This window comes from Nipponia nippon, unplaced genomic scaffold (genome assembly GCF_047370975.1).
Source record: "Nipponia nippon isolate SJK-2023a ecotype South Korea unplaced genomic scaffold, ASM4737097v1 scaffold_1, whole genome shotgun sequence".
Taxonomy (NCBI): domain Eukaryota; kingdom Metazoa; phylum Chordata; class Aves; order Pelecaniformes; family Threskiornithidae; genus Nipponia; species Nipponia nippon.
In genome coordinates this window covers 119307942-119335559 of record NW_028262290.1, presented here as the reverse complement: position 1 = coordinate 119335559, position 27618 = coordinate 119307942, and the positions used below count along the sequence as shown (strand labels likewise).

Here is a 27618-nt window from a genome sequence, read left to right as displayed (position 1 = left end):
AAGATAACTCAGTGCTACGCAGACAGTCCTCTTATATCAGAAGGGTCTTGTTGAGGGAGGTCGTGCTCTCCCTGTGCCTCCAGAGCCACTCTATAGGTGACTGGGCAATAAAGAATCAGTGAAAATCTCCTGTTCAGATTAAAGCTTGGTGTCAGTTGTTTTGCTTTCCAACAATTCTGCATAATGATTCATTTTAAAAAAAAGAAATATTTCTTTTGTTTTCAGGGATCATTTTTAAAATAACTCAAGTATTGTTGTCAACCTATTCACTTTTTAATCACACTCTGCCAAGAGCAGCTGCTCCAGTGGTGAAAGGGAGTTTGGGTCCCGCAGCTCCCGAGACCCCAGTGAGTGAGCAGAGAGGAGCCCTTCCTCTGCTTTGGTTCAGGGCTGAGCCTTACATTGCTCCTTCTCCTTCTGTCTTCTGGAAATATCGCATCTGGACTGACTCCAAACCTGAAAAGTTTTAGCCCAGTTAAGTAATTATTGTCACAGTTATGTGTCTCTTAAAACCACAGGCTTATTAGGGAACCATAATTTTCATTGGTGCTTTAAGCACATTTTTCCCTTTTGCCATCTTTTCAGTCCTTTCTAAGCTATTCCACATACATTTTTAACATGTGCCAAAGATTTTACATATAAAAAGAGAGAAAGTTTGGAAACAGCACTGGATAAGTTAGGTAATATGATGTAATTTCAAGGAATAAGTCTGGATACTTTTTCGCCCCTACATGGTGTGTGCCACGTAGCTCGGAAGATCAGTTACTGTCTTGGACACATGCATGGTAGCTAGATGATTTTTCAAGAGCCATGCTGAAAAAACAAAGTAGCCAAGCCTGAGCCCAGTGCGAAGAGTTATACAGCCGTTGACTTCAGTTAGTTACTAAACCCAAAGATAAATCTGACTGTAGAAATTAAAAATGTGTCAGAAAAAAACCTGTAAAGCGCCCAAGGCACTGCTGATAAATATGAAACATTTGTGTCTTGCTAAATGTATTTTTTCATAATTACCAGTATATGAATTTGTATTGTTCAAAGCCCTAACAGTGAATCTCCTGTGATGGATGCGCAATAAAACAGGACTAATTGGAAGCATTAATTTCGACAGAGGCAGAAGTTGACACGGAGCTCTGAGTAAGAGATGCTTTATATTGCCATAGCAAGTACAAAGTGTTTGCCTGTAATTTGCAAGCTCAAATCGCACCACCTTCACAAACAAATTGTTACAAACTGTTGCTGTGTCATTTTATCCTCTTTTTGTTTTATTTCTCGCCTGATAAATATCTTGGACCCAAGGTCATCTTAAGGAAATAGTTGTAATGCAATAGAAACGTTGCTGTAGGTGCTGCTGTGTTTCTGGCAATGTAATTGACAGTGAATGAGCATGCAGGAGCAGCTCCCAGCAGGGACACTTTTGAATAAATATACACTAAATAAGCACGGCGGAATGGGAGAGGAATGTATCTACATAAAGAGCTGCATGCTGTACATCCCCTCAAAAATCTTCTGTGGTTTAGGCCTGTATAACAGCAGAGGTACATGTTGATTTTGCTGCTCCCTCTGCTTTACCTGCCTGTGCCCACCCTGGTCCTGGTTCAGTAAAGTGTTGATCATGTGTGACACTTCTGGCACATGGGTGATGCGACAGACATCAGATGGAAGCAGCTCTCGCTCCAGTGCCTTGCTGAGGCAGCACCCAAAACAAGAAGTTGGATTCTGACTCCATCAAGACACAACCTTAGGCAGGTTTCTTGTTATCTTAGGCATTTCAGCCACTGGCCTTCATTCATGCCAGATAACTTGTTTTTAGCCACTATATGTGAGTTACTGTTCGTGAATAATCTTGGGCCAAGCAGCTGTTTTCCACAGCTTTGGTATGCAAGTACTTGAGTTTTATTTAGATCTCCTATTTGACTGAAACACTAATTTCCAACAAACCAGGTAAAGGGAGGAATTAAGCACCCAAGCAGTGGTTGAGCTGTCATGATGGCTTCAGGTGGCCCACCCAGCACCCAGATTTGAAGAGAACAAAAGATGAGCCTCTCTGCTCCTTTGACTGCTGCTTCCAGTTCTTAATTGCCATTAATCTTCAGATTATTTCTTACTTCTCATTTGGTCATTGGTCTTCAGCTCCCAACCGTGTTTTACTTCTGCTGGTTCCTTTAGCGTTTCCAATGTTCTCCTTTCAGAGTCATTCGTATGCTGAATAATCTTACTAATTGCAGAGGAGTTGTCCTGGATTTGCACCGGTGCAGCAGAAGCCACCATATGTCCCAGTGGGCTTTTCCTGACACTGCTATCAATGGTCCTGGAATCGGTCCCTCAAGCAAGCCTTCCGTTATTTATTTCCATCCAGTCCTTTCAATTCATATTGAATGGGGCTGAAACTCAGCACTTTATCTTAAAATTATGTCCTTCATATAATGCTTCTTGATATTCCTTCCTCTCAGTGTCCTGACCTTTACTAAGGCTGTTGCTAATATATTCTCTTAGCCATGGTAGTTAATGTTAATGCAAAGACTAATGTTCTCCTGCAGCTTTAGCGCTGATATGCCACACTTAGTGCTCTGTCTCCAAACAGAATTGCTTTCCGATATTGCACTTTACTGTGGGAATAATTTTACTGCTCGGGTACAATGACAGCTGAGAACGCTTAAAAAGAGAGAGAGAGAGAGAGGAAAGGGAAAATGTAATAAGGCAAAAGTGTGACAACAAGACACTTATGTCATTGCATTTCATGGGAATGTAACATCTGACTGCCACACAGCTCTTCCAGCATCTGCCTATTGAGGACCCAGAGTGATGTTTAATTGTAGTTCATTCAAAGTGCTTGAACAGAAACTTCTTCGTTTGTCATTAGCTCTTCTGTGCCCTAGTTTCAAGGTTATGTTTTGTGTATTAATAAATGAATTCCAGACCGAGGAAAGCCTGGATCAGAGCAGTGTAAGCAGTAAAAACATGTTATTAGCTATCTCAGAGACGAATTTGTCTTTCCAAATGCACCACTGGGGTATGTTTGCACTTGCATCGTTTCTGAGGAAACAGCCCACAGCTGTGTTTGAAGTTTGTTGCGGATGCGTCAGGAAATCTCAAGCCCTCCCTGGGACCCAGGCAGTCGCACGTATTAAGGGCAGTGCAGTGAAGCCAGGTGCTACCACTGAGGTAGGCCCTGAAACTGCCAAAAATCAAATGTTCCCATTACATGGCTGGCATTTCTGCGCTTCCACCAGAAAAAAATCAATAGCCTTCAAGAGCAGAGCAGTCGGATCCCAGGGCTAGAGACACATCACACAGCAAAGCATTAGGACAAGCACCTCAGGACTTTTCTCCTGCGATGCTTTCTCAGCACAGGACACCCAGCCTGCACATTTACTTGTAAAGGCCGAGGTGCCTGAGCACTTGATGTTCTCGGTAGCCATCCAGGGTTGCTGTGCAGCGTTGCACAGCTGCTGAGCTCCTGGAGGGGAGATGGTGCAGGGCAGAGGGAGGCAAACAGCCGCTCTCTGGTCTGCCTGCTGACTCCAGCCCCCATCAGCAATAGCTGAAGAGTAAGTACCGCGCTTTGGGAACTATGACTGAAATAAAACGAGGCTCCCAGTGTGGTTGCTGGAGGGGGAAGGAGAGAGATAAGATGTCTACGTATATCACCAACAACATAACTGGTATTAACGAAGCAGAAGTCAAGGATGAATGAACGTTGAGGCTGAGCTAACTTTCACATCAAGAGAAGATCCCTGAAGGGCTGTGTGCTGACAGGGCAACATGGAAAAGCTGGTACATTTAATCTCTTCACAAGGGCTGTTCTGTGAATAATCAGAAGTTGTTAGGGTTGTCAGTCCAATTTCCTTCCAAAATAAAACTAAGTGTGGAGGTGATGACATTTCAGGAATGGGTGAAGTAGATTCTCTCCTGAATATAAATGGAGGCAGGTTTAACCAGAAAGGAGAGACAAATAAAATATCTTACTTGTGCGAGTAATGCTGCAATAGGGGTTATGCTCATTATTATTACTGTTATTCCAAACAGTGATTCTATGTTGATGGTGCAAAGAAGCGCATATGACAGTGCCAGCCTGTCACATTTAAGGCAGGATGAAACTCTAATGACTGGAGTCCACTATGAACACTTAAACCATTGAATGTAAATGATGTTTCGGGTATGCAATGTGTTCGTATGAAAGGACAAGACCAACACATGTGCAAAGTAACATTCCGAAGCAGCGCACACATATTGGTAGTGGGATTTTTTTAAAAAAAATGCAAATGTGGATGTGAAAAGAGACCACCCACACGGAAAGGTGAAACATTTTACTTTGTTGTGTAACTGCATTCATGCTGAATAGGAAATACGAATTGCAGAAGTGAATGAAATGCAGAGCTGATAGAGCGTATTTTTATAAAGTGAGATCCTCTTCCTAACTTCATATGTATTTCCACTTGAATTACCGATCCCCTGACTAATCAAGTATGCTGTATCACCATGTCATCTCACCCTTATGTTCTTTGTGTATGATATTGCGTATCTCCACCTCTTGAATCTAATTCAGGAGCAGTAACACTGAGTGAAATATAAGCAGCAGAGTCCTGCTCTCATTAGGAGAAATTATATCTAGCTACTGCTGTGACCTTCCTTATAAGAACATATGATTTACTGCACCAAGTTGGACCATCATTCCTTCCAGACCAATACCCAGCTTCAAAGGATGGCAAAAAATCCATATCTCAATACCTGTGCAATCTTGCAATTCACCTAATGGAGCAAAACCCCCTGTCTTCATCTCTGCAGTGAGCAGCTGATATTTTCAAGAAGGGAATTTGCTCTTTCCCTTTTATCTTTGTACGTCCTAATGCAACACGCACCCCTGACGCTCTTTAGTTTCAGGCATGCACCTCCATTTTTTGCAGGCTGTGGAGGGGCTTCCCTGCCCCCCTCGGGCCATCAGCAGACCTCCTTGAAGAGCACCCATGTGGCTCAGTGCAGCTGGGCCATGATGAACATCCAGGTTATTCTGAAATCAGCCTTAACCGAAGCCAGGTTCAACTCAAGACAGCTAAGAGGCAATACAAACTTTTGTTCCAGAAGCCAAAAGAAAGCTGTCACTAGTCTGTAGGAAGGATGAACAGAAATGAAAAGTAACAGCTCACTTCTTTCCCTAGCAACCTTACATCTACTCCAGAGGCTTTGCTAGCCCTGTATAATCCAGCAGATAGTAAAAGCAGCACGTTACAGCCTTTGTGGCTGATGTATGTGTAACCTTACATCCTCGGGCTGTGCTCACAGGAGAAAATCTGGACATGGAAACTCTCACTACCTTTTATAGCCCAAGTCTACCTTGGGAATTGTTCCCATTCAAATCTGACCCTTTGTACCCCCAAACCAGTAGCCAGTCCCCCATACTGGAAATGCTGGCTCCCTTGATCCTGACCTGGTTTGGTTCTCACTTGCTCAGATGATAAACTGAGACAGTGAATAACTGCACAAGCCCCCATCCATTTACTGACTCTGAGGCACAGTGTCCCTTTTCCTTCGACTGGGCAATGGTCAAAAACCAGAGTAAAACTTTCCTCCAGGTAAATATAATAGTTGCTTTCTAATTGTGTGTTACCTGCTCACATAACAAATCAGTGCAAGCTCCTCATTACAAGCTCTCATTGAAGATCAAGCACAAGGATAACCAGGCACTTGGAAGTAATAATGTGTTTAAGGGGGCATAAGTAATAAATCATCCAAATTACTTTCAGTGAACAGATGAAATGACTGAAATACCTTCAGGGTTTGTAGAAGTTAGTCAGCCTATGCATAACTATAACATCCCTTTCGGCTGCAGTGTCAACATTTCTGTACCTGCAGCTGGAGAATTTAAGCACAGCTTTTGCAAGTAGAGAAAAAAAGGTCTGCCTCACCGAAGCAGAGCGATTCACGAGTAGGGCACTCTGCTCTGCCTCCTCGCCAGTTGTCATACAGTGTGTTACAATATTTGAAATCAGCCATGGATCAGAGGTTACTGGGAAAGACAGACAGAGGGATAGACAAGCTGTTCCTATAAATGTTACCTTAGAAAGGACAAGCTAAAAATGACTGTGCTGTAATGAAGGAGTATCCTGAGTCTAGAATATGCATCCTTGATTGATAGGTAAGTCGGTGTAAATTACTTAGAGCTGGAGGCTTAGTCATGAAGAAATTAGGTTTGGAAAAGACATATCATCTGGTGCTGGAATCAAAAGCCTCTGACTTGGTTACCTCCAACTGCAGGTGGGAGGATTTTGAAAGAAGTGCAGCAGGTCTAGGAGCTGTGATTTTTTGGAAAAAGGCTTATGCAGGAAGGAGTGGCTCCTACTTCCTCGTGCTACCTGCCGCTTTCCAGTTCAGCAGGTGCCAGATGTCTTGCCTTGCAGGGCTCAGGTGCAGCTGATCAGTAGTGTGCTCTTTCCTTGAGAGGCAGCAGCTCCTAGCTTCAGCCGAATTAGTGCTTGCCCACTTACCCTCTAATATGGGAAAGAAAAATGCTTCCATTACCATGGAAAGGCTGCCAGGCCCTACTCTAGTCCACTCTTCATGCCAATGAGGTCTTGATCTCTAAGGCTTGTTGTTTGGTGTTCAGTAGAAACTTGTTCTGAATGTCCAAAGCAGTGGGATTTCCTCTCCTGGAAAGTATCACAATACAGAGACTACATTTCACCTTTTCAAACATCACTTTTATGTATCCCTTTATTGTACTAAACGAATCCTTGGTTTGCTTCATGCCATCTAAACAGATAGAGGGATACGAGGTGGGATTCATCTCACCTAATTTTCATCACCTGAAAGCTGGACATCTAGTTAAAGCTCATCATCCTCTATGTGACCTCTTTTACTAATGGCAAGAGAGGAGCCTCTCTGGGGTACTAGTCAGCCTGTGGAGGGGGTGAATTGCCTGCCGGAGCCACGGCTACCTTAGACTAAGCATGTGACTTTTGCATATCTGAAGTTACTCACTGTTCTGGGGAGCTGTCAGAAACCTTTTAAGATGGCTTTGAATCCTCCTTTCCCCCTTCTTCTTGCTGCCTGTGAAATGGATACCCTTGCTTGAGTCAGCATCTGTGACACCAGCTACATCTTCTCTTTGGCAAGATCCTATTTTAAGCTTTCCATCAGAGGCCACAGCTATTTGTGTCATTGTCAAAACTCTTCAAAAGGTCTGGTGACATTGATGGTAGGTCTCTTAGAAGCCAAAGGTTCTGCAGTAACATAAATAGGATCAGCAGCACTAAGTGCAGGTGAAAGAAAAGCCAGCTGCACATCCTTTCTGTCTCCCTTGGCAACAGCATCCTGCCAACAAAAACTGCTGCCAAGTGAGGGCTGGAAAGGAAGGGATGTGCATTTGCAAAGCTGGGGCTGGACAAGCTTTGTGTGAGGGGGGAGCTGTCAGACCAAGGAACGCTTGTGTGCTTTTAAAATTATTTTTGGTTTGTTCCATGTGTTTTTGGACAAGGGAGTGCACAGAGCCTCTGTCTTTGTCAAGAGTTTTCATCTGAAATTCCAAACAGCAGTCTCTGCAGTTTTGAGCCATATGTTTCCATCCATGACAGCACACAGGGAAGAAATCTGTGGTGAGTTACTGCTTACAGATGTGGCGAATCCTCCAGCAAAGGTTAAAATATGTGGCATGGTTCTCTTGTTACGCCAGCTGCAGCTTCGTGCTAAATCATTGTTTCAGCAGCAAGCTCTTAATCAGCCCTGAGTTCTAGAAACTGCTAAACAAGCTGATATTTGTAAGGACCAATTTTTTTTATAATGCACTAAATATCTTCATTTAGAAAAATCTTCAGACTGGAAACAGTAAGGGTGAAAAGTGAACAGCAAATGGCAGACAGAAAAGGAGCATCATCATGAGAGCACAAAAATGCAAAGCAGATCTAAGATTATTATTTGTGCTCTGTCTTTCCGTGTCCCCCATGAAATGATCATGGCTGTGAAAACAGGGTTTGTGTAACTATGGGTAAAATATACTTGTGATATAATATATGCAGCTGCCTGGCCTTCCTGATAGGGACTTCAGTCCCCAAAAATCAGCGCTGGGGTGACTGTCGGAGGCCCTGTAGCTGCTAGTGCTGCTGAATCTCAAACCTATCGTCACAGCATCATTCCTTTCTGATTTGGCCACTGCATCACAAAAGAAGTCTGGCTGCAACATGCTTGTATCGAAGGCCTGAAAAAAGGAGGATCTTCTCACCTGGTATGACAAAGAGAGAAGAAGGAACTGGCTTTTCTCTCTGGCAAAATATTAGGAATGAATTTTGTGAGGAGCGCATATAACACGCTGCTTGAATACAACAGGGACTCTGAATCAAAGAGTGAGTAGTGGGGATGGCCCTCTGACTCCTGGGGGATTCCTACACTGCTCTCGAGAAGCCCGCAACTTGTTGCTCTCTTACCATTTCCCTGTGCCTTTTGAGGGACTGGTAGTTGGCTGCACAGGGCGCGTTTTTGTGCTCTTTGGGCAGTGTGTTCTTCCAGCCACCCAGCTGTGCCAGAGAGAAAGAGAGAAACAGAAAAAAAGAAGAAATGGAAGAAGGGAGACAGGATTATGGCTTAGGTATCACAGGACCTGTGGAATTCTTTATGGTTACAAAGTAGAAATTGCCCATTCACCACTGAGGAGTGAAGAAATAAAATACTAAATGTGCATTTCGATGCCAGGGAAGGAAAAGGAGAGAAGAAGATCGCTATTTCACTCCCCATATTTTCCTCTGACAGGAATATTAATATCATTAGAGATAACTGAATGAAGTGGAAGGTCTGGTGGAGGTACAGAAGCAGGAGGTAGATCTGTAAAATCCATCCACACACAAAAAGCTAAACGCTGCGCTGGAGGGAGGGCACGCTGCCTTGAAATAGGGACTGAACAGCCTCACAAGGACGTGCAGCTGGGGTGCTTGTTGCTGTTTTGTTCCCAGAAAACGAGAACTGCCAGCAATCCTCTGGCATCTGAATAGACCTGTGTCAGACAAACTGTATCTGGACTTGATGGGAAACCAAGCTGGAATACTAAGCAGCCCTTCGATCTGCTGGCAGAGAGGGGGACTGGCTCAGTAAGTAATCTTACCTTGCAGTTGCAAAGGTACTCCATAAAGGAGTGAGCCCTCTCGCTGCACAGCCCTGCAAGACACGCCTGCCTGGGCTGGCTCTGTCCTCATTCCTCCAAACCAGTTCCAACAATAACAGCAACTCCTGTGTGCAGCCGCCTCGTTAGGGAGAAGATGTATTTTTCCTTTTTCTACTGAGGGATGAAGCTTCCAAATCTGTGTGATGTGAGCAGGTGAGGATGTCTGCTGACAAGTCCAAATGATATTTTCAGGTAAGTGATTACCTTGAACAAGCAGCTAGAGTCAGGCTCTTTCTTTTTATTACCCTCCTCTCAGTAATTACTGTTGTCCTAGATTGTCAGTAAGCCTTTTCACAAGGTTCAGCAGCTCGGATGTCTGTATATATTTAGCTGAATAGGGGATCTGAAGCATTTCTAAAGCACCTACTCCCATAGCATCTGTGAGTCTCTAGTGCAGTGTGAGAATGAATTGGGAGCTGCCTGCTCTGTGACTACACGACACTGTCCTATTTGTATCCCCCATTGTTTAACTCCCCGGAGGACCAGAACGGAGTTTTGATTTACAGGCTCACTCTCTCTAAGTCTGCGATGAGACTTAGTGCATCTTAGAGGCAATAATAGTGTTCTGCAAGGTTTTTATATTGTTAAAGGACCGGGACATCTTGCCACATGAAAACTGTAGCTACCATTACTGTTGTTGCACAGGCAGTGTCGGCGAGTACTGCTTTATTTGTGTTTGTACATGTGATTTCCAGAGCTTCTGATGATGCTGTTTTATGTTACTGCAAATAGACGTGTTGCTCTGGGTGTCTCATTCCCTGCATTTTACCAAATACCTTGTGTACTGAAGTTTGGGTTGATCACCCTGTCTAATACTTACAAGGGAACACAGACAATAACTTGTAAGTTAATATTGGAGAGTTCTGGCATGACAGCCACTGATAGACAGGCAGGGAAGAGAAATCTTCTGTGCAGAGTAACCTACTTTTTCTTCCCTCAGTTCTGCCACCAATCATGGAGATGAAATTTGCTTAACTCTTTGTTTGTACAAAGGCTGCTTTATTGTGAGTGAAAATCATATTGCTTTGACAGATTACAAAGAAATGACCATAACAAAAATGACCGTAACAAAAGTAATAATAGATACTTTCTGCACAGTTTCCATCTCTTAAGGATTCATTTTGCTCCCTGTAACGTTTTAGGTTTGCTGAGAGGCACGCAAGAAGTTAATAGCGTTGTGAAGAAAGCTTTCGTTACAACAATAACATTGCCATTGCTTTGAACAGGCTTTGCACAACCTTCTCTTGCTATTAGTGAGTCAAGACTGTTAGAAGCACGGGGAGGCTTCAGCATCCCGTACGCTGCCCATGTGCACCCAGGCCCTGGGTCTGTAGATAATGGGTCCTTTGTAGGACGGCTCCCTTTGCTTCCTTTGCCCACGGCAGTCTGAAATAATGAGTCCAGCAGTAGGTCTCTGCACAAAAAGCTCTTCCCGGCTTCCTAGAGCAAAAATGTTTGCCAAGTACTGCTCAGAGTGGCTCTGTTTGTCTTGCTGCAAGGTCCGAGGTAGCAGAGGCCAGAAGGGGTCAAACGCCAGACTGAGCTCGTTGTGCATATTCATTTGCTGTAGAAAATGTGAATGTGCAGCTCAAAAGTTTCCACTGTATCTCTGGCAATTAGGACTCGGTCCAAAGCCCGCTAAAGTCATTGGGAACCTTTCCACAGGCTTTAGATCAGAAGTTACGTAAGTTTGTGTTGTTCAAAGGGGGTGCCGCGGGGAGGCTGAACGCGTGAGCTGACTCGACAGCCGCACGCCTGCTCTGCCGTGTCATGCAAAAAGGCTGTTCTCGAAGTGCCCACGAAGTGTCCCGTGCAGCACCAGGCGATGTTAACTCCTAAATGGAGCCTTCTAATGTTGTCCTATGCCAGGACACTGGGTCCTAGCGGGGGCTCCCGAGGTCCTGAGATAAAACAGTCAAAGAACTGGGGCCCAAAACGCCTTGTTTTTCTGGTTTGGAGGGAGGCAGTTCTGCCTCCTGCGTGCAAATAAAAGGATCATGAGGAAGTTCCCAAACGGTAGGACCCTGCGGATTTCATAGTCTGGGAAAGCAAAATATTCCTAACCCTTGACTTTTCTGAGACTCACTGAGGACATCAACCTCAGTCTTTTAAAGCATTCCTGTAAAGGAACTCCTTATTTTCTTCACGTACACAACTATACACACCATTTCTGGACTCCTCATGTGAGCGTATGATGGGAAGAAGCACTGCAGGGAGATCCTGTTGAGATTTGAACCATTGCACCATGTTGTCAGGAAGGAGTTTTTATGGCTAAATGCACGTCGGCACCCTCTGTGTACACTCTGCTGTCACTCTGCTGTGCTTCATCCTTGAGTTATCTCATTTTGTACTTAATATTCCCTTCTTGGTGCACTATGCAAGACCACAGGATGACACAGTTCACACCACAGAGACGTCAGGTCAATCAGCCTTCTCATTAGGGTTGAATGGTTTTAATGTAGTCATAAAATTAGACTCCAAAAGTGGGAATTTGACACACAGCATTTAAAAGCCAAACGAGCTTGACCCCTTCTGAGCGTGAGCTCCTATACCTTAGAAATGGCCCCTTACGAAAAAAACTTAATGGTGTGAACTGACCTTTGAAAATATAATTTATTATGTGCTATAATGTGCTTACATCAGTCTATATTACCATTATGCCAGCAGACAGTAAGGACTGCCAGTCCTTACTCCAAAGGGCTCGTGCTGTAAGATCAGTCCTAAGAGTCTTAGGCTGCCAAAATGGAAAGATTTTGGCAAAGAGCTGCAGGACTGTGCTTTGAACTGACCAAGAGCATCTGCTAGGTACCATCTCACCTGGGATATCAAAACAACTTGATAGCAACCAGAAGGTTTCCTTTCAGTGGCAGTCTGATTGAGGGTAAGCTGAGGCACCGGGGGACGATTGGCGGCGTACCCACCGTGGCCCTTTTCTCAGTACGGGTGCATATGTGAAGCAGAGACAGAGGTTGGGAAGGGAAGAAATTTGAAGGGGTTGGTTAAGTCCATTTCTGTGACAAATGCCTCCTGTGCCTTAGTAGAGAAATTCAGAATATCATTTTCCTAGGCTTAAGCCAAAGTTGCCAAACAGGGCAGTCTAATATCAGGGACTTCATTCAGAGTCCCACTTTGTAAGACATTGCATATTCTCAAGTGATAGAAAAGTAAGCGGGAGCTCTGGGCAATCAGGTCACCGCAAATCCAGCCAGAGCGTGCTTAGGTGATGATGCAGAGCGTCTGAAAATACTGATTCCAGCTTTACTTTTGCTGTCCAGTTGGCTGTTGATTAATTATAAAGCCAATTAATTCTACTTAAAAGGGCAGCAAAGCCTACTGTGAAGTCCTTCTTATCAGCTGCTTCTCCCTAAATATACAGCACTGGCTATTTTTACAATGATCTACTAAGCTGAATATTTTTCAGTAGTTAGGGGCACAGATTAGCTCTGGTTGTCACTGAAGGAGTTACTGTGGTCCATTCAAGCAGAAGAAAAAAACTCCTAAGAAGCTGTAGCTTATGGGTCCACGGTGGCTCTGCAGAGGCTGTTAAAGGGAGTCTAGCAGATGAGCAAAACCTGACTGACACAGCCTGAGACAGCCAAATGTCATGGGGTTTATTGTCAGATAAATTACTTTGATGTAGTATTTCCTTTGAATAATTATTCATACTTTACAAGCCACCTAAAGGTACTAGCTTCTGGCTTCCCGCGCCTGATGTGTGGTGACCTGCTACCACAACAGACTGCCCCAGAGAGATTATAAATCTTCATAGCAGCAAGCTTCTGATTTATCAGTATTTCAAGAAATGGAGATGGATATTGGGTAGGTTTTTAGCCAAAGATCAGGGTTTCTAACCCCAGGGCACAATATGCAGAAAAGCTGACAATTCCTTATTCCTTAAGGAATATCCTGGAGAAAAACATTAACCCAACAGAGATGCTTTTCTGCGCGTGAGGCGTGAGAGAATGTAGTTACACAAAGAACATCCAAAAATTTTAGCAGGCATTACAACCATTGTAATCTAGTATCTCATAGGATCTGCCAGTGCACTTTATCTTGTGTGCTCAGAACAGCAGGCCTAAAGTTTCCTGAAACATTATCTCCACACACCAAATCCAAAATAAATCGTCATCCTTTCCTCTTTGAATTTGTTCCGTGGCAGCAACTTGTCTTGGCATGAAATATTAGCCATATGGACACTAGAATATCTGCTTTGACCTTGACCTCAGAATAAGTGCTGCCAAAAATGTGAAGATAACTCCTGCCTTTCATTTCCAAGAGTGATGCTCCACGAGTGTAGCCCGATCTGCTCTCCTGGTTGCATCTCAGTGTACAGAATGTTTTTTTTTCTTTGACTAGGTGTTCTGCTAAGAGCATATTGTCTGCAGCTGGCTAGGACCTGGCAAGCAGTATCCCAGACGATGGTTTATTTGGCAGAGATATTTGTTTCAGAAATAAAAAAATATATGAGCTAATTTTAGCATCAGGCAGTGGAAAGTGCAGTGCTTGTAATTGACTCTCACTAGATTATCCAGTCAGTGTTTTCATCTTCTGGATACTCTGCGAAGTAACAGGAGACTGCTGGGGGCAAGATGAGCTGAATTTTGTTGGTTGCAGAGCTCTGCCCTGTTCTGGTTCAGAAATGATGGTTAGCGATCAAAGTAGAGCATTTAGCTGGGTGAGAGGAATAGGTACTGCTCCTTCGGTGAGTTTTTGCTACATTATTGCACTGCTTGAGAATGGGTGCGAATGATGCGCAGGATTCAGGATAAACACATTTCATTACATTTGCATCTGCCCAACGTGAAACAGAGCCCTAGGGCCCAGTGGACACCTAATCAGAGGTGTCCACATTTTCCCAAGTCCCTGTCTTCCTTTTCTGCTGGTGCCCATAACAGGTATTCCCAAGTACGGTAGAACTAAATGGCATAACAACATTCACGGAGAAAGCTGGCAAGCCTGGGAAGGGTGGAGAAGGGGGCAGGAAGGTGCTCCACACTCTTGGCTGGAAGGTGATCATTACCCAGTTTGGAGTTCTGCAGCTTTGACGAACTCATCTCCCTGATTTGTTAAGACTGCGACAACATTTTTCACCTTGACACCGCTGGTTGAAATTCACGCTAGCACCGTGCTAATGGTGTCATCTGATGATGCTCAGTGGACTGTGCAAAATGGATTTATTCCGTGTGCTTCCTAGTGGGCAGAGATCCACATTACACTCGACAGCTTCAACATATGGAAATGGTGACGTGTGATTGATGTGGTCCCCGTAGGTCACGCTAACTCACGGTGTATTAGCCCTGCATCCCGGGGAGACTTATGCTACTGCAGCTGCCCACGTCCATTATCTGGACTAGGAATAAATGGAAGAATTGATGTTCCCAGCAGTGTGAATCTGGCACCTCATGAAACGACGTGCACTACAGAGGGTGGCGGGAGGCAAATTTCACACAATCCAATCCCACAGCACATGTGAGCACGGAACAGGTTACAACCAAACATTTGTCTATGGGTGCAAAGGGCAGTTGTGTTAGATTGAGTCAGACCCCTAATAATCATGGGGCTTTTTAAAATCGCTGTGATAGCTACGTTTTCTTTTCATTTTTAACATTTGGAGATTTTCCACATCTCATACTCTAAAATAAGTGACTAGATTTTCCAAAGTTGCTAAGTAAAGAACAGCATATATAACCCAGGAAGCCCTCTCATCAGACATCCCTTCTTGACCTAATTTTCAGCAAGGGCTAAGCAGCTGCTCTCTCAAAAAACAGATTGCTTAATGGCATCCAAGGCTGGAGGCAGCCAAATTTAGGATTTTGCAGCCAAAAGAATGAGCGGAATAAGGTTCCCCATAATGATGCGGACATTCATCTGGAGGCCTCCTGGCCAAAAGAAAAATGAAAACATCTTTTGTTTCTACCCCTAAAGAGTAGGACGCTTTGTAGCTTCTACGGGGAAATCACCTGCCTATGGCACTTTAAAGCACTGTCCTGAGTCCATACTGCAAGCTCCTCTCTCCCTTTGCCACAGAGATTCCCTGCAACATTCCCGTTCCCACCTCCCCACTCCCACGGCCACAGGGCCACCGCAGCCCTTGCGGATTTCCCTTTCTCTTCCTACTTTCCCAGAGAAGCCGACAAAGTTGGACGCTAGCTCTTCTGTCCTTCTGCAGAACGTGGAAGGTATTCCTTCCTGCCAGACACACAAGCTGTGTCGTTCCCTGTCTGCTGGTCCCTCCCTGCTGTCTCACCCTCTCCCTGTATTTTTTCCTCCAGGTGTTCTACTGATCTTGGCACTGACAGAAGAGCTGGTGTTTTCTGTTCAGGTACTGTCTCCCACTGTCTCCTCCTCTCAGGGCTTCCCGATGGACACTACCACTATCACAGCCATGGGAACAACACCTCGCCACAAAGACCGCCACGCGGCAGAGCCCCTTCCCACGTCCGCTCGTGCCATTCCCCATCCCAGCAGCCTGGCGGAGAAAGCCCCTTCCACCGGGCAAAAGCAAGCAAGCGGCCCTCGCGTCGGCGAAAAGGAAACATATCGTTTATACAACCAGAGTGCTTTGTACGCGGGACAGACTCGCCCCAAGGGGAAAATATTCCAGGTTTTCAAAGGCAACTTCACAGAGTCCTCAGAGCCTTACCTAAAGACGACCCTGCACTCTCCCTTCCCTACCCTGAGGAGCCCTTTCACAGACCACCCGTTTCAGTCCCAGACTGCAGCGTCCAGCGATCCGAATGGCACGGGGCTGGCAAGAACTACACACTCAGACCCTCCTCCCCACCGCAACACCTCGGGAAGCCTTAGGGAAGCAGAGCGAGGGGACGGGGCCGAGGTAGTGGTGCAGGAGGCAGATTTTGCCACCACAACTGCTGGACCATCAACTGATCCTGAAGCAGTGTCGGTGCCTTTTAAACCCACCCGCTATGGTGTATGGGATATGCTGAGCAAAAACAACTCTTGGGTAACCTTGAATCTCAGTACAAATGTCCCTCTGTTTGCTGGCCCTGGATCTGCAACAGCAGCAGCGGGTCACTCGGTTCAGACCAGTTTTGACATCAGCGTCTCCTCCCCAGCAGCGGGAGACCCCAAGGGACCCTCTCCAACGCAGCACGGCGTGGTGACTAACGCGACCTTGCTGGGCAGTGCTCTCTCCGCAGCGCCTGCCACGAGGTTGTCCAGCTCCATTTCCACGGCTGGCTCCACCGCCACCGGGAACTTCCTAAACAGACTGGTTCCTGCCGGGACCTGGAAACCCGGGGTGCAAGGAAACATCTCCCATGTCACCGAGGGGGACAAACCCCAGCACAGAGCAACCATCTGTCTCAGCAAGATGGACATTGCCTGGATCATTCTGGCTATCAGCGTACCTATATCCTCATGTTGTAAGTTAATTGCTGCTTTACTTTGCTTTCTCTTTCCTTAAAATTCAGCCCATGATTCAAGGACCAGGTAGAGAGCTAACAAAGGCAGGGCGGCTTGAGATGGATGAGAAGCAATCACTAGACAGAGATCACATTCACTGACCGAAGTGCTTAGCTTTAAAATGCAGGGCTAAAATGTTTACACTCAACGCATACTTGCTCTGTTGCTATTAGAAATCAGTCTTTTTGGGCCCTCCATCTGAGGGTGTAACACAAGGCTGAACAACTCTAGAAGGTGAAGCAGCTTTACTTCAAGGTGTTTAAGCTGGTAAGCAAAAATTGTACAAGTCTTTAATCTAGGAACCACTATATGCTGCCCTGGAATTGGATTTAAAAAGCCCACTGCTAACCCAAAGGATTAATGACAGTTGTAATGATGAATACCTTAGGAAACACTAGTTTTCCAGCACAATAAAATATTTCATTGCAGGCAGTTTGTGAACTATCAGATTTTAAAGTCTGATAATCAAAGTGCTGGTTTCCTCCATTTTAATTCCAACTTTGCAGCTGCTGAGGGAGCAGGAAGAGTTTGAAATCCTGGCCTTCAGACACCAGGAGTCAGCCACCTGCGGGACCAGGGCAGGGTGGGTTCCCAGAGCTGGCTTAGGGTCTCCTCATTTGACTCAGTTACAAAAAACACATGAGAAATTGTGAGAAAGCTTGTGAGTGGATGCCGGGGTGTCCCCTCCTTAGCTGGGTTACGTCAGCAAAGTGGGACAACATATTCTCTGGGGTTTCACTGTCGCGGGGTGTGATTACGCTGATCTGTCTCAAGTGAAACAAAACCAAAAATTTCCCAGCCTTTGCTGCCTGAGGAAACATAAAAGGGTAGCAGCCAACAACATTGAGCATTAATTCTGTTATTTACAGCTACGAGCTGTACTGAGGACAAGGCTAGATGAGCTGACCAAGCCAGTCTCGCACACAGCTTACTCCTGCCAAAAAGGACAGTGCTGCTCCCTCCTGCCCTCTCCGAGGCACAGCCACCTCATCCTGCCCCTCTCCTTCTGCCTGGGCCTCACCTGACACCTCCCTGGGACACTTTCAGGTTGCTAAAGTGGTCAAAAAAATATTCACTTTGCTCTTTGTTACTTTCTGTCCACCCCGTGAGCTGAATCAGCTCCCCGCGGGGTCGGATGAGCAGGAGACATGGAGCGGATGAGGCTGCAGGAATATGCACACCTGGAGAGGGAGCCGTGCTAATCCTTCCAGCGGCTGCAAATTATTGGGTTGGCTCAGCATATCTGTTAGACTTGTACCTCTGGGACCATGGGTTCTGCTATTGCCAACGTGGTTAAAACCACAAGTGAGAACAAAGCTTAAACCTAAAAAATGGACAATCAAAATAAAGAGAAACCAAAGCAGAAGTGTGCGTACATACTTCTGTGAAAGATGGAGAGGAGAAACTGGGATATAGCAAGCACATGATGAGAAGCAGCAATATTTGATGATCTGATGAACAGTGCCTTGTCTATCAATCAGTAGAAACAGAAGATCAAATAAATTCTTCCAAGCATTATGTTTTGGGCCAATATTCAGAAAGAAAGCTGATACGGATAGAAAGCGTCCAAACACAAAACACAAAATATAATACCATACAACACAATCACAGGAAACATAAGCAGTGTGTAAACTGGTGTATGTCTCTGCCTGCAGTGTGCCATATATGAGCTAATAACTAATGATAGTTATTATTATGAATAATAATAATGTGAATAGTCTGTTGGCAGGACTTCTAACCCACTATTCATTAAATAGTGGTGTTTAAACTTTTCTTCTTATCACGTGTGCCATGACAGTATGTGTTCATATGACTGTGCCTATTCTGTTTCTTGTATTTGTAAGCTGCACCTTTTAAAAAGGCAAATGCTATTTTGAAAATTATCTATACCAGCTCTAATACAACTGAGTGTTTAAATGATTCAGATATTTAAGTCCTGCTTTCAGGACCAGATTTCTGAGGATGGTCTGAAGACTCTCCTTTTAAAATCTTGGGATCCTCAGACGTATTTCAGAGTTGAAATGAATGGCAGGCAGGCATTTAAATGGGATTTTTTTGGATCTTGGCTGACAGTGCCTAGGGAATTGCTTTCATCCAAAAGTTATGCTGCTTAAACTATGCTATGATAAACGCTGCTGTACAGGCATAGGTTATTCCTATAGGAGAAGAAAAATAAGCTATAACAACCTAAAGCACTTTTACCCAGATGCACGTGTATCAGTTGTGGCTCCCCTCTGCGCTGCACACCGGAGGGGCACTTTATTTCCTGACCCTCAGGCATCTCTGTATCTTCAGGCACGGGTGTGCAGTGTACGGTGTGCAGTGTACAGTGTGCGGTGTGCGGTGTACAGTGTGCAGTGTACAGTGTGCGGTGTACAGTGTGCGGTCTGGGGCGTGCGGTGTGCGAAGGGGACTGTCGCCACCTCCCGGGCACAGGCGCCTGCAGCTGAGGCCAGAAGGCCCCACGCTGGCATCTGCTCATCACTTCTGGTCTAGAGGGGGCTGATGCTAAGAGGCGAATGAAGAGTACAGCCATCTGCATTTCATTTCATCTTCAAGGGGTGAAAATGTTTTCGGTGAGAGGCCCTCACAGCTGTTGTGGGCATGGACTGAGAAAACACTGTCCTGCTCCTGCCTTGGGATGCTGAAAGGTGGAGGTATCTCCTATGCTGAGACTCAGCCCCATGCTCTTAAATATCTGAGCTGCCTTAGGAGGGAACAAGCCACAGAGAAAGTCACTGAGGACTCCTGTCATGGGAGATTATTGCTGCCCCTGAGCTGCGGGCTGGCGGCTCTGTGCTCAGGCTGGCACCTTCGAGGTTGCTGGCCAGACCCACCGAGGGGGAGAGCAAGCCCTGAGCTGCGGCTGAGACACCTGTGAGAAAGGGTAAGGCCCTGCACCAGGGGCAGAGGCAGCCCTGAGGCAGGGAAGTTAGCAACACACACTGGGAAGAAGTGGAAGGAGGTGAGGAGAGGCAACTGGAGCCTGTGCATGGCTGCAGGGCTGCAGGAATCTAATTAACTCGGCTCCCTCCTCCTGCTAATGAGGAGTGCCCCGGAGCCAGCTCGCCGACCTCCGGGCTGTTTCCAGAGCCCTTGTGGAGCTGCACAGTTGCCAGCGCATCTCTCCTCTGCCAGGAGCCCTTGTGCCTTTCCCCATAATCCCTCCCCTGCACGAGGGGTGGCGAGGAGGCTGGAAAAGCCGTCCTTCTCCGAGGGCTCCTGGGCACAGCTTGTGCTGCCCGAAATTCTTGGAAGGGAAAGCGCACCACGATGCTGCAGAGACACATCTGTCCCTCTCCGATGCATGGCGCAGTAGGGCCCCACGCGCTGCTCGCTGTCACACCTTTTATTGACAGGCACCTGTTAAATGAAAACCTGTGGGCATTTTAACTTCCATAGCAGGGAAGTGACCCGCTAGAGAGTGACCACAGGAGCCCTTGGCTCCTCATCCCCTCACCGGAAGAAGTGCCGGGGATGCTGCACTTCTCCTCGCACTGGAAAGACCCTGCCGGGGCTCCTCGCTGGCCCATTCCTGCTGTGGGGATTTGCACCTAAGAGTAGGAAGCAGCAGAGGGTCTGTTCAGCATCACTGTGCCCTGGCATCTGAGCCCCACTGAGGACTGGCAGGTCCCGCCAGCCGTGCTGGTAGCGTGGCTCACTGGCTATAGCACTAGCCTGAAGACCTGGGCCTCAGGAGCTCGCCTGCTGAAATAAGAGATGGGATTTAGCCTCCCCGTCCTTACAGTACATATTTCTTTAAGGATGCGTAAGTTTCTGAGTCCCACTGAAATCCTTTAAAATGCTAGCTGGAAAAGTAATGCTTTGAATAGAAATGTGCGAGCCACGTATGCTGTGTGAACCTGGGGAAATCATTTCACCATTTGGTACCTCAGTCTCGTGGTATAAATAATGGGGGTAATGTTGCTAATGCCATTTGAGGGCTGCAAAAATGAAGGATTCTGTATCACTGTGTTCCCAGAAAAGCAAAGTCACGTATAACACTGATATCAGTATTTCCCGCATGTCACAGTTGGAGTTGGTTTTGTGGTGTCCTTCAGGCAGCCTTGAACATTTTTGTGCACGTGCATTTGTACGTGTGTGGGTGCCTGTCTCTGCAATGCAGAACAAGACACAAGATGAACTCATTTTAAAACCCACTGTCCCAGTCCTTGGGCTTCCAGTACTTACGTCTCTGTAATTACAGAATGACACGATAAAACGTGGAAGAACAGAAACTTGCAAATCAGATGCACAGAAGTCAATTCATTCAGTCAGTTCTGCTGACACGGGAAAACACGAGAGGAAGGCTGAGCCTCCGAACGCAGGCATCAGCAGAACTCAAAGAATATATGAAGGATTGCCTCGGACCTAACCCCACTTAGCTCAAATTTCATGCACTGGGACACGTTCCAAAATTCTCTCACCCACTTTCTCCATCGCAAAACCTACGAAAGTTTGCTTCCTGGTCTGAGGCGAGAGAGATCCCAAGCCCTGAGTCTAATCCCCAGGTGTGAGCTCAGACTGACCTGGAGAAGAGCCTCCTGTCTCCAGATGTAAGCAGCTGTGGTCAATAACCAAACCCATCGTGATACCTGTATTACAGCTAAAGCTGTACCGCTATAGACGGCCACAGTAAATGAGGGAAATTGAAAGAAATACGGAAAAAACACTATTTTAGTCATTGAGGCAAGGGTTCTGTAGAAAATTAGTTTATATTATGATCTGCAGTCACAGGGAGAAGTAAATTAATATCCTTCGGTCTGAATATCTCCTGTTTTACAAGTGCTTGCAACGTTCAGGCCTGTGAACATCGTGTTTTATGTGGGAGCTGGTGAGTAGGGGAAGGAGGTATGCGGCTTTATAAGAGCGGTAAAGTATTTAAGTGAGTTGAAAGAAAAGACAGAAGACTACCGGGAAACTGTAGGGGGCTGGTATGATCTCATTACACTGCATTTATGAGGCCAGTATTGCATATGGTATATAATCCTGGTGGTTTATGTTTTTAAAAAAAGATTGGAAGATTAGAAAAGAGCTATGCGAATGATTGAAGAGCTGAGAAATGCAACATAACTCTACTTGTGTCATCCTGTAGTCCAAGCAGAGGCCGAAGCCCACATATATGGGGGATGTTTCTGATAGCATAGTGGAAGGTTTTAATAAAAAAGGCAAGAGGAGATTGAGGAAGTGGTAGATAAAGCTGGAGCTATTTAGACGACAAGGGGAATGTAAACATGTCCCCACAATGGAAATTAAGTATTGAAACAAACTTTGTGGGAATGGGATGGATATCCGATCACTCCATGTCCTTAAATGAAGCTGGGTATTTTCCTATGCGATGTGCTGTACCTTAAATACAGCTTATGGTTAAGTTAACAGGTGAAAGTCTCCTGGTGTGCAGGTGTTGTGCAGGTGAGGGTAGATGATGGACATGTTCCCACCAGCCTAGCAACCTGTAAATCTGTGAGAATCTCATTTCTCCCGTGTGTGGGATGTCGTATGTCCTGTTTCATGGCTGGGGGGACAGATAACGCAGACATAATTTGCCTTAGGGCCAGAAAGAGGCCAGCGTCAGAGCGGGAACTCATCGGCAGCTCTTAGCCCCTGAACGCGTGGGTTGACTTTTCTCCCTCCGGACTAGCAGCAGGGGAAGGGATACAGGTTAGAAACGCTTCTGAGCTCCCTGAACCTCTGGTGTCCACAAAATTGCAGAGACCCCGGGTATTTCCTAACACGTATCGTGATCCCTGTACGGGGAGCTTCAGGCTGACACAGGGACACCGCTGAAGTGTCCCTCTCGTGGCACTCGCTATTGACTTCAACATGGAGGAGGCAAAGGGAAAAGTCGGTTTAACTTTTCTGACTCCCAGAAAGCATCCAGGTGAGTGTTTGAAAACCAGAAAAGAGTTAACCCTTTTTCTGCCCAAAGGGCTGGCCCATCTCTGAAACAGAGGTGGTACCTGGCAGCGCTGAACAACAGCACTTTCTTGTCCTTATGAGGACATCACGTAATACGCCAGGAAAGACAAGCAGGGTACTGCAGCAGCCGTTTCTCTCTTCAGCTCTGTTGTTGTTGTTATTGTCATTTCTCCCTTCCAAACCACCTCTGCCTTCTGTGTATTTCATCCACTTAATATGTCCTTGCTGGCCATCGCAACTGTCTGTCTGGAAAGGGTTTTTCCTGTAATACACATAATTTTAATCATGGGAGCAAATAGATATCTAAGAATATCAGTAAAGCTGTACCCTGTTCCTACTATTGTTCTGGAAGTGAGTGGTCCTATGTTAGCTACATTAATTTCACTAAAATATGCCCCAAAAGGGTAGTTAGTTAATAGGAGATGAAGGGGGAAGAGCCCCATTGCAGCCCTGCTGTCCTTTCTCTCCCTCTTAAATCAGGTCTCTTCTGCTTTGAATTGGGGCAGCTTAGGTAGACAGCCTTCTGCTAAAATGTGTTATATTCGAGAAAGCTCAGGAACCCATTTTCCACGGTCTTCCAGCCATTTGCTTGTGTGGGCACTAAGGTTGGAGGCCCAGAGTGTAATTAAGGGAGAGAGAGCATTATTGCTATATAGCAACCATATCTGCAGGCGGCAAGGCCGTTTCCTGCTGGAAGAAGCAGAGATCTCTCTCGACTCAGTGTCACCAGCTTTCCAGCCCCTAAAACCCAAATTCGATACTTCTCTGTCAGCAGCTACAACATTTTATAAGCTGTAAAACCTCAGGCTTTCAAAATATTTGCACAGCGATAGAGTTGGCTTTACTGGGGCTCTCGTATCCTTAGGCACCTTCAAAAATGCTCTGTGCCTTAGGGAGCGCTTGTTGCTGGAGTACCAACAAGCTCCAAGGTCTCTTGGCTCTCGCCAGCAGTAGGGAGGACTAAATGTAGGTCCTGCTTCAATTTCTAATCTTATCGAGCCTGCCAGCTGGGCTGGGACACGGAGAGGGTAGCAGCAAAGTAGGGAGCAAAGATGGAGAGCAGTGCTGGTGGCCCCCACAGGGTGCCTGCCTACGGGCACACCAGCAGGAGTTGTGCTGTCGGGCTGTCAGCAAACGAAGTTAGTGGTGATAGAAAGAGTGGAGCAACATGAGTCAAAGATAAGGAAGTTTGATGACGACCTGCTTTTCTGAAACGTGCAGGAACAGTGCAGGAGGTTTTTCAATTAGTTTCGGAAGACGATTTGTAGCATAAGCTCACCTTTCCCTGTGAGTGACACATAAACTGCCTGAACTCAAACCCATTAATTTTTTTTCATAGTAGCTTTTTCTTTTGTTTTAAATAGAGCTCTAGCCTTGCACTTTTGTATTGCCATTTTATGGGAGTAGATGGGATAAGAAATTAGACCCATGGCATATGGGTAGCTGCAATGTTTGTCAAAACTTACAAAGCAGCTTTGACCCCTCTGCAGTCTTTTCTTTCCTCTGGGCTATAATTCTAATAAATAATTTTGGCTGTGGCTTAGAAAATAATATGTTTTTCTGCTTCATGAATATTTTCTCTCTCCTTTTCTACCATGAGGGGTTTAGAAATAATGGAGTGAATTTACAGCAGGGCATTCCCTATTTCACAGGTACAAATCAAAGTAAGTACACATCCAGCTACCTGTCTGACTGTATAAATCAGGTAGATTACAAGCACAAGTGGTCAATTAATTCCACAGGTATAAGATAAGTGCACAGAGCTTATGCATTACTCCTCTGAATAAACCCTCGTAGACGCCTCAGCTTCTGCCTGAGCAAGGACCGGCGGGAGCAGTAAGTTCGTTACAGTGGGTTTGCCTGGCTTTCGTAAAATTGCCAATTTCGTAGAATTGCAACAGTGATGACTAAACTGAAAGCAATTCCAGAAAATAATACTTGACCAGCTTTGTGTTCAGCCCACCGGCTGCAGGAGCGTTACCGTGGCATCTCTGTCGTCCGGTACCAGTGGCCTTGAGACCAGACAATTTTATCAACAAGTTTCACTGGCTGGTCACTTCGTCTTGCCTAACTGCTCTACTTTAAGCTCAAATTTTTCAGATTGCAGAAGCTCAAGTGTGCTCCACAGATAAGAAAAAAAGCCAGGCTCAGGCACCACCAACGCCCAGGCAAGTGTGGGGAACAGATTACACTTATCAGTAGATCCCACATCCTGATACAGCTGATGGAGAAAGGCAGGAAAACCCCGGCTCTGGGGTTGATGCTACCCTGGAAGCATAAGCTACGTGCGAGAGATGCCGGAGGGGATCTCCACGCCACCTCATCACCGTCTCATCCCGCTCAGGAGCCCATCTCTTCCCCTGGCCAGTCGCTGGTGTTTTGGAGCATGGTCACAAAGTACCCAAAATCCAAGTTATGGACAGGTGACAGAGGCAGGGATCAGCGGCAGTTCAGGGCAGAAGCTTTTGGTAGTGAAGATGTGCAACTACAAGCTTGTGAATTTGGTATTTGAGTCTGGGACAGGTGTCTCATTTGCTAATGTGCTCATCGCTGCAGCGTCTGAACACGCTAGAAGCAGAAAAGATCTGGGCAGAGGCATCCTTCTCAGTCCCTGGGGACTGCCCTCTGTCCTTGAGGGTCTATAAATCCCTGCTTAGGTATTAAAATGCCATCAGTTACAACACCAAAGCTTTTCATTAGGCAGGCAGCCCCATCTTGAAGATTATAAACTCACATCAAAAAGAAAGTAAAAACCGCATATCCTGCCAAGGCCAAAGCCTCATCTGCTTGGCCCAGATTCTGACTTAATTGTGTGGGGTTTGCTAGGAGAGAGCTGGATCTGACTGAGACTGAATGGTATGAATGAAGGTCGCCAGCCCTCTCCTTAAGTACCATAAAAAACAAATCCATGGTACTGATGAGTCCTTATTGAAAGGAAATAACCATTTTTTTGACATGTTTCTATTGACAGCAGTTCTGCTGACAGTCTGCTGCATGAGGAGGAAGAAAAAAACGTCTAACCCAGAAAACAATCTGAGCTATTGGAATAACGCTATTACCATGGACTACTTCAACAGGCATGCTGTAGAGTTACCGAGAGAGATCCAGTCCCTGGAGACTTCAGAGGTACTTCACTTGCAGAACTGGTGTCTGAAAACTGTAACTGAAGCCATGCTGGGAGAAGGGGAGAGGAAGCCATATTAATAAAGCCTTGAAATCCCTAGGCATATTCAGGGAAACAGCTTTTTGAGAAGGACTCACCCCTACACGTGTATCAGATGGGATAAATATGTCACCAAAACCAGACTGCCATCCTATTCCCAGCCATTGCAGATATGTTCCATATTGCTGTGTGGTCGTGGGAGTTAACCACCTCTGGGTGAATTTGTTCCCAGGTTTCTCTTCCTTTTCAGCCTACGGCCAATGTCTAGCCATCCCATCTCCTGAGCTCTGCTTAGGACAGCTCTTTGGGCTGGCTTGTTACTGACAGTCGGTCCTTCTAATCTGTCTGTTGCGTGTGTCCCACGCAGCATCAGATAAGGGGGGTACTGGGAATTAATAACGCAAAGAATTTTTGCGTATTTATGTCTCAGGAGCTGCCTATAGCTTCTCAAATACCAGTTCAAGGGGTGAGTGTTCCCAGTATATAAGCAATCAAAACATCGATTTATGACGGTGTGTAGTGGTGGTGTATACTCATCAGCCTCTACTTAAGGGATCTGACTGGTTCAGTGGGATTATTCATATATGGGCAGGTGATACTACTGATAGAAAGGTATTCTCTGGCCTCAGAGACAGAGAAGAATAATTTAGCTTAGTTCAAAGGTATTTAAAGCCTAGAAACAGTGAAGAGTTTAGGTTTATGCTAAAGTGATTTTCAGATCAGCTAGCTAACTCATCTCATTAAATTAAAAAAAAAAAAAAAAGGTGTTTAGAAAGGAACCTCTGAGATGTGACTAGACAAGCACTCACAGTTGCTTCAGTCACCCCACTTTGCTGGCAATCACGTTGCTCAAGCTAAGGCAGGACCCGGTCTAGTCTTACCAAGAATGGAATGGTAGGCCTGTGCACATATAGCATGATCTCCAGAAGCTGTCATCCGAGTCATTTAAACCTGATCAGAACATGACTGAACTGGGGCATGCTTGGGTAGCTTGGAACCATATATGTGGTTTTCTGACCTTAAAAAAAAAGCTGAAAATGCATCTTTGAGGAGTCAAGCCCAGCTGATAGACAGGAAACTGTTGCAATGTGTCATGAAAAAAAAAAAAAAAAAGAATATGGAAGTTCATATTCTGCTAAGGGACCTGAAGTTCGGTGCATCCGACTCCTGGCTCCCCAGACTGAGAAAGAATCAGCCTGACTATCAGAGTAGCTCTTTACTCACGGCTCCTACTGCCTGAAGAAGAGCAAAACCAGCTCACCAAACTTAGCTCTCCGGGAGCCGGGGCCCCCAAAATTCAGGCACTTTTGGAGGATTGGGAGAAGTGATAAAAATAACAGTCCCTTTCTCACCTGCATTCGCACAGGGCAGCGGAGTGCCCTGCCTGCTCACGGAGATCGGGGGCTGTGAAGTGCTCACCCTGCTTCTCTGTCTCTCTCCTAGGACCACCTCTCCGAGCCGCGCTCCCCCGCCAACGGCGACTACCGCGACAGCGGGATGGTCCTTGTGAACCCCTTCTGTCAAGAAACGCTATTTGTAGGACATGAGCAAGTCTCTGAAATATGACCCCCACAGCTGCCCACGTATTGCAGTTTCATCTCTACTGTCTCCAAATTATAAATAAATATATATATTATAAATATAACCTTTGTGTAACCCTGAATTACAAGAAATGTTTTCAGCTTTTCTTTTCTCCCTCAGAATTGTCAACCCCTTTTTTATAAGTGTGGTAAAACTTTACAGAACAAACTGTGGCTTTATAAAATAAAGGTATTTCTAAGCAAAACACCTGTCAGATGGACTGTTCTCTTCACTGTCAGTTCCAATCTGCTGCTCAGTACACTCGGTCTGGCAGAATACTGGCCGATTTTGGTGCAGGCAGCGTGTGTTGGGTACAGCACCCTGCATCCTACGTGACATCGCTCAGCCTGGCCGTGAGCGTTGCTGCTCTGTGACCGTCCCTTCT

The 27618-nt window shown here is 45.8% G+C and overlaps 2 protein-coding genes across 19 annotated transcripts in view; one reads left to right on the top strand and one right to left on the bottom strand.

Moving 5' to 3' along the window:
• The window catches only part of LOC148057588 (uncharacterized), a 35016-nt gene extending 7959 nt beyond the window's left edge, over nucleotides 1-27057 (bottom strand). Inside the window, exons 1-3 of one of the 10 annotated variants that reach the window (XR_015707405.1) lie at nucleotides 25751-27044; nucleotides 25549-25663; nucleotides 402-456 (exon numbers count right to left, since the gene is read on the bottom strand). Coding sequence is in view for 1 of the 10 variants with exons in the window: in XM_087769780.1 (XP_087625906.1) it covers nucleotides 402-456; nucleotides 25549-25570 (77 nt within the window). In the remaining 9 variants the exon portion in view is untranslated. The other 9 variants (XM_087769780.1, XR_015707407.1, XR_015707392.1 and 6 more) reach the window with 9 other exon arrangements.
• The window catches only part of TMEM108 (transmembrane protein 108), a 201852-nt gene extending 174425 nt beyond the window's left edge, over nucleotides 1-27427 (top strand). For 3 of the 9 annotated variants that reach the window (XM_087769685.1, XM_087769675.1, XM_087769702.1), the window contains 3 exons: nucleotides 15418-16530; nucleotides 25461-25615; nucleotides 27096-27427. In XM_087769685.1, coding sequence (XP_087625811.1) covers nucleotides 15418-16530; nucleotides 25461-25615; nucleotides 27096-27218 — 1391 coding nt within the window. In that variant the 3' untranslated portion in view covers nucleotides 27219-27427. Of the gene's footprint in view, nucleotides 1-6710; nucleotides 9338-15417; nucleotides 16531-23786; nucleotides 24913-25460; nucleotides 25616-27095 lie in introns of those variants that run through there. The other 6 variants (XM_087769693.1, XM_009464481.2, XM_087769720.1 and 3 more) reach the window with 6 other exon arrangements.
• Nucleotides 27428-27618: the final 191 nt, after the last annotated feature.